Source organism: Actinia tenebrosa, unplaced genomic scaffold (assembly GCF_029948245.1).
Source record: "Actinia tenebrosa isolate PJP-AT-01 unplaced genomic scaffold, QUT_ActTen_1.0 PGA_scaffold0__85_contigs__length_37466705, whole genome shotgun sequence".
NCBI classification, from domain to species: Eukaryota; Metazoa; Cnidaria; class Anthozoa; order Actiniaria; family Actiniidae; genus Actinia; species Actinia tenebrosa.
In genome coordinates, this window is record NW_028292569.1 from 2,181,533 (window position 1) to 2,192,680 (window position 11,148).

The following is an 11,148-nucleotide window of genomic DNA, read 5'->3' on the forward strand; positions in this document are numbered from 1 at the left end:
AAATAGTCTCAGTTTTTAGCTTGAAACGTCTCGACTTTTTTTTATAAAACATTTGCATTCATAGGTCACCTGACCCTATACCTTAATACGTGCGCTAAATTGCGTTAAAATTTTCATCGCAACTAAATAACATTGTAAGAACCCGACCTGATTCGACGTACGGATTTTTGGTTTATTATGTAGTGAATTCCTTAAAATACAAATAGTGTCAGTAAAAGGTAATGTTACTAAATACGAGAAGCTTACAATACTTACAGGTGAAGGTCGTCCAAAAAGAGAAAAGTAATCTAACTAGATTCCATCGAAAAATAACGTTCACACTCTCACCAAGACAGGCAAAGTAACTCTGTGCCAGCACTGTACTTAGAAATCTAATTATGTGTATGTTAATGTTCCCAAAGGAAAACGGATAAATTGAGTCTAAAAATACCTAACATATTCACGTACGCACGGAAACAAAGAAAAGGAAAAAATATGGTTGAATAGCCTCAACAAACATATTGGAAATAAATACCTAATGAATTAGCAAGTCGAAAGCACGATAAAACGGTTTTACCGTTTGCATGCAATGCCACTCTGAAATGTGAAAAGCATTAGCGTTTTAGCGAGGACGGCAACGGCAAGTATTAGGGGCGTGCATTCTGTCGTCATCGTCGTACTGCGCTGCCGTATTCGGTGCCTTTCCTGATTCTTTAGCTCCCCATTAGTAAGATGACGATAGATATAGTATTAGATGCGCTGAAATTCATCTCCAATTTAAGATTTATGTACTATACGTTTTTCTTCATCATTTTGTGCTTTTTTTTTTTTTTCCTGTTTGAATTCATAGGGTAGACATATAAGATCCTTGAAAATATACATGTATGTTATGTTAATTAGGTCGGTAATCCTTCTATGTGCGTCAATTTATTCATTATCTCCAACCCCTCTTCCCCTCTTTCCACAGCTCACGGCTTACTTACTTCATTTCTTTTTATTCCTTTCCCTGTCTTTCTCTCTCTCCTTGGATACTATTCCTTTTTTTTAACAGTTTCGTAGCGGGAAAACACTTCATGCGCTCATATTAACAAGGAAGTGAATTATTCGTACGTAGGGCAAATGTTTATTCTTCTAAATAGCGCGTTTAATTATCAACAATTATCAACACAGCTAAGTGCTCTTTATCTCCTAAATGACAGAACCTTTAAGGAACTGTAATAATGATTATTGTTAATTACAGAATTTTTAATCATTGTTTTTTGTTGTTGTTTTCTTTTTTTCCCCCTTTTAAGTGTATAACGCTTATGGCGATAAACTGTTACAGAGTTTCCTAGCTCTCTGTGTAAACTTCGTGCCAGCAAATAAGAGTTATTCGCGATCTGGAGAGAAAAAAAAGGGAATTTATACTGTGTTCATTCATTTAGCAATAATAATGAAATAAAGTCTTAAGTTCTAAACATACCTATGCAAAGGTTACAGCCTCTTGGACACAGCAGAAATCCACCAGACTTGATAGTGCACAGTTCGTCTAGTATTTCTTGGTCACCACACTGCTTAATGTAGTTCTTGCAAGCTATAAAATGAAAGGTATTTCAAATAAAGAGGGTTGAGAAAAAAGGGAATCGAAGAAGCATGAATTTAAAGGAAATCAACGAAATCATATCATTTACTTCACTTCTGAACCCTGAACGGCTGGAGGGACTACTGGCCAACTACTTGTAATTCATAATTATTGAATCTTTCTTCCCCATAGCAAATGTTATAGAAAGTGAGGTATTTTTTACAGTCCAAGAGCTTCAAAATAGACGACAACCTAAAGCCCATGGGTAGGGGGTTATTATATTCCTTGATTTTCATAATAGTGCCAAAGATTGTAGTGAAACGCATGCATACGAATTAACAAATGTGTTTAAGCGCTGTCTATTATTCCAGTGCTATTTTGTGCTGCAAAAGTAGATAGATATTTCTAGATATGTCAGTTGGTAAAATTATATAACAAGCTTTGCACTTTCCCTTACCTTTTCCACAGGACTCGCATGTGGTACCACAGTTAGCTCTCGCCTCATCTGTATAGCACTCATTTGTTTCCTTCAGATGAAGGCATTTAGGCAAGGGAAAAATGTCACCACAGGGGTCTAAGGTTAGAAAAAAAGGTACATGTAAGGCACATGTCAGTCACCACAGTTAGCTCTCTCATCATCTGTATAGCTCTTTAATATTTTGTTTCTTTCAGAAGAAGGCATTTAGGCAAGTATTAAATATCACCACAGGGGTCTAAGGTGAGATAAAAAAGGTACATGTAAGGTACATGTCACGCACCACAGTTAGCTCTATCATCATCTGTATAGCTCTTTAATATTTTGTTTCCTTCAGAAGAAAGCATTTAGGCAAGGAAAAAAATATCACCACAGGGATCTAAGGTTAGAAAAAAAGGTACATGTAAGGTACATGTCATTCATTGGGTTATTGTTTGATTGAGCTTTATCACCATAATTTGCCAAAGTTTATTTACAAGATAATCTTAAAACAGGTATTGGTAATTGCTACTCAGAATAGCTAGACTAAGAGGATGCCTATCTTTCCAGTTAGGAAGCGAGTTAGGAAGCGAGTTAGGAAGCGAGTTAGGAAGCGAGTTAGGAAGCGAGTTAGGAAGCGAGTTAGGAAGCGAATTAGGAAGCGAGTTATGAAGCGAATGATATTTTATTACAGAATATTTACAGAATATTTACAGAATATTTAATATATATTTAAAAAAAGAAATCGCAAGTAAAACGTCTGCATCAGCCGGTAATTATTAATTCTATGGGTGTAACGCGACTGTTTCTCGTTCGCTGACAACATGTTTGCTGGCTCAACAACGGATCTGTCTGCTTCTCAACACGATGTCGGAAGACGAAAGCTGGTAAGTAATACATTATTCATAATCCTTCATTTATCATGCTAAATTATTCCATCCTTGAAAGATCAACATAGCATGTCGAAGTAAGACAATTCCTGGTTACATTCGAACACGACAGCCATGGCAATCGTCGCATTTCCACCGAAGGAAACCGTTATTACCACTGTCAGTGGGAATGCTTGCGGGCAAGGCATGGTTACATAACGTCTTCTTTAATTAAGCAGGACCCTGGCTTAATTTTAGATGACTTCCAGATCGGTAGCTTACGGCAGCTGTTAAACATCGACATCTAAGTTACCTTTTGTTCTGATTAGGATAAGGACAGTGCCTACTATTTCTAAGGTGTGTTTTGTTTTTCAAATTGTATTGGGTCATCATGCATATAAGACGTCGAACTTTTGCCGCGTCCATTGTGCTTGCCTGTTTACCTTGAACCTAGTAGAAGTATGTATGCCAAACTTATTACATTCCGTCTCCTGCCGCCAAGCAAAGGAGCTGATGTCTTATGTAGTAGTTCTTGGCGTTTTCTTAGCCATTGGACTCAAAGACAATTAGATGCGATGCGGAATTAGTAGTCCTTAAAGCTTCATATCACTGAAATCTTGCAACCTAGACAGTTCTGCTAGTGTTAAATTTATTTCGGTTCTGATAAAAAGTGCAATTCTTAAGTGCTTGTACTTAATTAAGGATATTTTATTACTTTAAACCTTATTATTACGATGTTGATATTGTTATTATTTAAATTTTAATAAACGTTTTATTGTTACCGTTCATTCAATTGGTATCCACGAAGGTAATTCTGGCTACTCGAACATCAAGTTCCCAAGAAATTGAAATTCAAAATAAATTGAAAAGCTGGTGTTTGGTGTGTGATGATGTTTAGCACGGAGCATACGCACACACGGACATAGCTTTACTTAAATCAAAAGAATCAAGGACAGATGCAGGATGAAGTAAAATAATAAACTACTCGTACTATGAGTCAAATGCTCATTTGAAGTAAGTGAGCCGAAATCGTAAACAAGTTCAACTTTGCAATTCTTAGAGTGGTCGCACTAAACCATGAAACAAATACTTACTCTTAGTACCAAATATTACTAAATAGTAAGATATAACTAGCTAAAAACTAGTGTGAGCTGCGTCGGTGTTTCTAATGAAACGGTAATGATAAAAAGGTAAATTATACACCGTGAAAAAGATGAAAAAACTTACTGACGTTTGGGACGCTAGTCCTTCGTCGGAGTAAAAAGGAAAAAGGTAAAAAGGCTTTTTACTCCGACGAAGGACTAGCGTCCGAAACGTCAGTAAGTTTTTTCATCTTTTTCACTGTGTATAATTTACCTTTTTAGTAATGGTTATAGTGGTTATTAGACAATGGGATCCTGGGGGGTTGTAGTCGACCCGGTTCTGGATAGAGATGTGCCGCCAGAGGTTACAAAAACCTGTGCCTATTCTTAAAAGACACTAGAGAGTAAAAAATTCATACCCTATTCAAAGCAAGTCGGAAAAAGAATGGAAAAAAAAGCGTTTTAATGTCCTCATTTGATTGCGATTTTGGTTCATCTAGCTAACAACATGCTGGAATTTGAGCTTATTTTTGAACTTTCAGATATTTTTAGTTAGTTCTTAGAAAATAGTGTTTAAAGTAGATGTAGAGTTTTTAATTTGTGAGTTATGAATTGTTTTGTGAAAAGGTTGATTTCCGCAGGCAATTTTCTTTTCAAAACCTGTCAAGATAGCCGTATTCAAAATTCATTATCTTGAAAACAAGCTCAGGACAGCCAATTTTTCTTTTCATTTTTGAAATCAGCGTTAAACTCTCTATAAAATATCTTTCTAAGAAAATTTTGTAATGATTTCTTGATAAAGTAGCTAGCCACCTTAAGACAATCTTGGCTAGAATGTATGATTTCCTAATTCGCTTCCTAACTCGCTTCCTAACTCGCTTCCTAACTCGCTTCCTAACTCGCTTCCTAACTCGCTTCCTAACTCGCTTCCCAACTCGCTTCCTGACTTGCTTGTTAGTTTGTCTCCTAGACTAATCGAGCTGAGTAGCTGTTAAGAGTAATTGAGATATAGTAGCCAATAGTAATAAATGATAATAAAGAACAAATCATATATAGTAGTATATGATCATACAGATAATGAAAAAAATATAGATGTATTATTGATAATTGAGAGAATGATAGAAATATAAGTACTTATTTAATATATTTTATAATATAGATATATAATATGGATCGGATATAATATAATTATTATCGATGTATGATGAAAAATGATTGGTTTTGTTCTCCTAGTTTCTTGTTTACTTTGCAACTACCGTTCCTTAATATTTATCAGGTTATACGATATACGATAGAACTGATGCTTCGCTCACGAGGTATCAAGTCCTATCTAATAGAGCTGTTCATGTCTTACTCATCACACCTACCACCGCATTATCACAATCACTCTCACACTCACCATGGAGTTAAGTGTAGTGGTGTTAATAAGATCAGAAAAATGCCCTATACTTACTGCATTGGCCACAAGTCTCTGCACATTTTTCTTTTGATCTCGAAGAATCGCACCTGCCCAGCCTTTTAACTAACTTACAAAAATATGTATGCCATTTGTCTTCGCATTCTGTCGAATAAAATATAATCAATCAACCAGTCAATCAACCAATCAATCAATAATCGAATCAATCAATCACTCCATCCATCCATCCATCCATCCATCCATCCATCCACCCACCCACCCACCCACCCATCCATCCATCCATCCATGCATCCATCCATCCATCCATCCATCCCATCCATCCATCCATCCATCCATCCATCCATCCATCCATCCATCCATCCATCCATTAATCAATAAATAAATAAAAAGGTTAAAGATAAATAATCTTAAATTCAAAAATAAGAATTCATTGTAAAATAGCTCATTCCTTCGTTATTAAGTATTAAAATTCAAAATACTAATTCATTGTGAAATAGTTCGTTCCTTTGTTCCTTCGTTCCTTCGTTCCTTCGTTCCTTTGTTCCTTCGTTCCTTCGTTCCTTCGTTACTTCGTGGTTCATTCGTTCCTTTGCGGCTCCTTCGTTCATTCGCGGTTCCATCGTTCCTTCGTTCCTTCGTTCCTTCGTTCCTTCGTTCCTTCGTTCCTTCGTTCCTTCGTTCCTTCGTTCCTTCGTTCCTTCGTTCCTTCGTTCCTTCGTTCCTTCGTTGCTTCGTTGCTTCGTTCCTTCGTTCCTTCGTTCCTTCGTTCCTTCGTTCCTTCGTTCCTTCGTTCCTTCGTTCCTTCGTTCCTTCGTTCCTTCGTTCGTTTATTAATTTATTCTAATTATTTCCTTTCATTATTTATTAATTACTACTTTCTTCCTTCATTCATTTACATCTCGTTTATTTCATTTCCTTCCCTTCGTTTTCTCGTATTCTTTATCGATATATATTCTGTATAATGAAATATCCAGGGGATATTCAGTTGTGCATTATGCTTCGTTTGCACGTTACGTCATCGCGGCCATGTTGGTACCATTTAACAAAAGATTTCTCATTAGCATCCATTGTTAACGGTACCACCAATGGCCACCATGCTTTTGTCTTTTAACTCTCTTGGGAATGCTTGCAACCCATCAATATTGACATATATCAGTTTCCTACCTTCTCTCTTAGAAACATCCTCACTCTTGAACATTTTCTCTGAGGTGTTTTCAAATGAATTCCTCTTTCTGCTAGCCATGGAAACAGTCACACAGGCCACGACGACAATGAACATGTAAACTGCCTTCATTTTAAAAAGAGTGTTCTGAACAATACGAAATCTAAAACAGAAACAAAGGATATATACAGTCATGTGCCCATCCATTCTTCGAGTCGGTGTCGTCAAATAAGTGTTCTATCATACTGGTTGTCCTACGTATGTGTTTTCAAATGAACCAAAAGAATGTACGATTTGAGGGATTTCAGAGCAAATGTAACATGCATTCTTAAATAATTAATGTATCGCTTTTATATTTTTTCAATAAATGGTTAAGGTAGTCTGAAGTGTATATTTATCGGCTCTAAACGCAAGAATAGGACGCAAATAAATTTAGCCACGTTATGCTGTGCAGAAAACCTGGTAACGTACAGGGAAGAGTAAAATGAGAAATATTATTATAAACCCAAATTTTGCTCGGAATAGTGTCATCCTCCTAAAATGTGCAAAATAACAACATTTCCTTACCAACCTCTTCGTAAGTACGATATGATGTAGTAAGATAACGTGTGGGTTTGAGATCCAACTTCAAATGACTTAGATTCAAATCAGCACAGACTATATACACGTATCAGTAATATTAATTAGATTCAATGAAGCATTGATGCATGCGTGTTCGTAGTTTTCGCGGTAAAATTTGGCGCGATTTTCTCTGGAGTTAATTTTTAATCGTTAAAAGTGTACTTTTACTAGCGATTACGAAAACGACTCCTTGAAAGAAAGATCTTTGAGAGAGACTCATATTCTATGATATCTGCAAGCAGAGTTTTAGACAATCAGATGAATATTGCCATTTTCAAGCACGTTGGAACCATAAAGGCCACACCAAAGAAATTATTTTGAGCGCCAATTCTACGGTACTCAAATAGCGCTAAAAGTCAGTAAAATTCGTGATGGTAATTGAACTGAGTGGAGTACGTGCAATTTGGACCAAAATCATACGAGTGATTACAAAATTGTACGACCGCGTAGCTTACTAATCAGTATAATATACATTATATATTTGCACAAACTAGCGCCAATAAGACCATTTTAGCTTATCATTTACTAGGAAAAACCCGTAATTGATGTTGGGGAAACAAGTGCTATATGTGTCACTCACATATAGCATAAAAAAAAGCATATAAAGTTCTAGAAAACGTGGTCTTGCAATGAGCCTGAAGCGAGACGACGTTTTACCCCCGTCTCTAGACCATAATCATTTTCATACTGCTTTTGTTCTTTAATTACGACTATTGTTCCCGTATTCTCTAAGGAATCAAAAATTTTAATATGAAAGAATTTTAAAAATTGTTATGGTATAGAGTCGGGGGTAAAACGTCATCTCGCTTCAGGCTTATTGAATCCATTTTCCCGCTCTTTTTGGTTCTTCAGGGAGACGCAAGTACAGTTGCCTAAAGCCAAAGTTTTGCGATCTTCTCTACTTATTAGCTAAGAAAATTTTCAACCGTATGCATTGCTTTATGAGAAGTACCCAAGGAAGAAAGCATTATTGAAAAACCACTTTTTAGCGTAGTTTGAAATTCTAGTACTGATCCACAAATCAAATTGAATAACAAATATATAATATATTCAGATATTTAATATAGATAAAGTGCAACATTCACGTGCTGGACGAAATGTCGATATTCCACAATTAGCTATGTTAGTTGGCTATGCAGTCAAGAAAGACTCATACACGACATCTAGGAACGGACGAGCTAGACGTATATAAATATAGCTTTCTAAAAATGGTTCAAAAACTTCGCCTTGATAGAACAGTGGGCTTAGATAGCTTTTTTCAAAATTGAAACTAGGGGCGCATTAAGTCAATACGAAATATGCTGTATAAGAACTCCCCCCTACCACGTTATGAAATAAAGACAAAGCATTGTTATTTTCATTGAAACATTTGTTAACAGTAGGGGTTCATAATCATTTTGTTTTTAATTTTTGGTTGAGAAGTAAAAAGATAGGAATACAAATTTGGACGAAGTGATCACTTACATCAGAAATAATATTGCCACTAATCTGAAAGCTGTCTAGATCGTTGGAAAAGATATTATCAATCAATGTTGCTGAGTTACCATATACTCGTGTTAGTTTATCAATTGTAGGGAAAAAACATAAACTTTGCGTCAGGTCTAATAACGTTTGACTGTATGAACATGATTCGTAATGCAAAAGATCTATATTAAAGTCACCCATAACAATAATATTTTTATTGTTACGAGATAAATCTTCTAATGTAGTTGATAAGTATTCAAGGAAAACCTCTGCATTGTCATGTCTATATATTTACAAAGAAAGCGACACCTCCAGCAGAAAGAGTTGTCGGCGCGAACTCAAAACAATAGCCAGGTAACGAAGGAAAAAAGACAGTGTTGTCTGAATTGCAAATTAATTATAGTTTTTGTGAAACCAATTCAACTAAATTCTATATTTAATTCGCTTAATATTTGGCTCTGAAATTCTTCAAAATTTTTCTTTAGTCTTCTTATGAGTTATACTAAAGCAGTTGGAGGACGAATTCATGCGTTGCATTTTTTCAAACTTTTAGTGGCGAGAAATATTTTGATTTTGGCAGTTTACATAAATAGCTTTCCTCGTGGCATATATTTATATCATTTCTAGGATTTAGATTAAATAAATTAAGGTCATATAAGTTAGATAAATTTTCTAATGATTATCAGTAAAGTATTATTAGATTTTATTTTTTTACCTCTGCATTGTTATGCTGTCTATATACTATGCCACATATTGTGTTCTCCTTTTTTGTATTGAAAATTTCTATCCAAATAGAGTGATCACACCACACTAAATCCGTGAAACAAATACAAATTTTTAGCACTAAATAGCGATAATTAAACAATAGAAAACATAGGATTCTGTATAAAATAGTACTAATTAGTACCATTTAATGTTCACGGTTTTAGTGCGTGCACTCTATTCTATACTTAAGTTTAGTATTTATAAAGAAAGCGACACCTCCAGCAGAAAGAGTTGTCGGCTCAAAACAATAGCCAGGTAACGAGGGAATAAAGCCAGCGTTATCTGAATTGCAAATTCTAGTTTCTGTGAAACCAATTAAACTAAATTCTATATTTAGGCCCCGTCCACACGTATCCGCAAATTTTTGTATCTGCAAATATTTTTTTACGGATACGGGTTGCGTCCACACGTGTCCGCAAATTTTTGTGTCCGTATCCGAAAATTTTACGAAAACGAATACGTGTGGACGGTGAAAACGATTCGAATACGTTGCGTGTGGACGCAAACATTTTCGTATTCGCAAAAAATAATTTGCGGATACAAAAAATTCCGGATACGTGTGGACGGGGCCTTAATTCGCTTAATATTTGATTCTGAAATTATTCAACAATTTTCTTAAGGCTTCTTATGAGATATACTAAAGCAGTTGGAGGACGAATTCATGCGTTGCATTTTTTTAAAACTTTTAGTGGCAAGAAAATATTTTGATTTTGGCAGTTTAAATAAATAGCTTTCCTCGTGGCATATATTTATTAGAGTAGGATTTAGAGTAAATAAATTAAGGTCATATAAGTTAGATAAATTTGCTAATAATTATTTAAGTATTGTTAAGTTTTATTTTAGTAAGCTTATTTTTTGCTCACCTTAACCAGTTTTCAAGTCTGGGTTTTATAGTCTTGTTTTGTCCCAAAAAAATCGGGAATCTCCCGAATTTGGATTTCAATGAGAGACATGCAAGGTAAATTTCACTAAACCTGATATTGTATTGGATTATCTGTAGTTAGCTTTCGTTGGTTTAAGTAAAATTAATCAGGAATTCAAAGCTAAAAATGTCGGCCATGGAAAACTTTGTCGAAGAATCTTCCAAGATCAAAACTAGCCCCTGGGGTGGAGGTGAGTTGTGTACAAAATCCCTAAGTGGGAGAGTATACTCGCGTAAAGAAAACAATGTAGTGCATTTAGATTCAATCTTACTGCATGGTTTTTATTATGGGAGAAATTATCTTCATTTCGAATAAAAATAATTGAAGATTTTTTTTACCGATCTTATTTTTACCTTTCAGTTTCATTCAAATTGGGCTCTCTATGACTTGCGTAGCGGGAGCTCCGCTTTTAGGCAGTGCCTAAATATATGTATGATGGTGTGTAGAAAACCTAGTAACGTACAGGGAAGAGTCGAAATGAGAAAGATATGATACAAAACGAAAATTTTTTCTCGGAATAGTGTCATCCTTTAAGATGTGCAAAATAACGACAAAAGTAAATGTAAGCTAAAAAAAGATTAATTATATGATTAACATATAATTATTAATGCCACGGTATTTCATAATTATATAGTATATATACGAAAAAAAGCATTTCCTCGCCTACCTCTTCCTTAGTACGATATGATGACGCGTGGGTTTCAGAGCCGACTTCAAATAAATTGTATTCAAATCAACACAGACTATATACACGTATCAGTAATATCAATCAAGTTCAATGAAGCATTGATGCATGCGTGTTCGTAGTTTTCGCGGTAAAATTTGGCGCGATTTTCTCTGGAGTTAATTTT

The 11,148-nt window shown here is 35.2% G+C and overlaps 1 protein-coding gene across 1 annotated transcript; it reads right to left on the reverse strand.

Annotated features, from left to right (window-relative positions):
* Positions 1 to 1,079: 1,079 nt before the first annotated feature.
* Positions 1,080 to 11,040, reverse strand: LOC116300132 (uncharacterized). The gene is made up of 6 exons (XM_031708918.2): positions 10,965 to 11,040; positions 6,527 to 6,687; positions 5,399 to 5,506; positions 1,998 to 2,114; positions 1,442 to 1,552; positions 1,080 to 1,358 (listed from the first exon to the last, which is right to left on the reverse strand). The coding sequence occupies exons 2-6, from the start codon at positions 6,654 to 6,656 to the stop codon at positions 1,348 to 1,350; spliced, it is 477 nt and encodes a 158-aa protein (XP_031564778.2). The 5' UTR covers positions 6,657 to 6,687; positions 10,965 to 11,040; the 3' UTR covers positions 1,080 to 1,347.
* Positions 11,041 to 11,148: the final 108 nt, after the last annotated feature.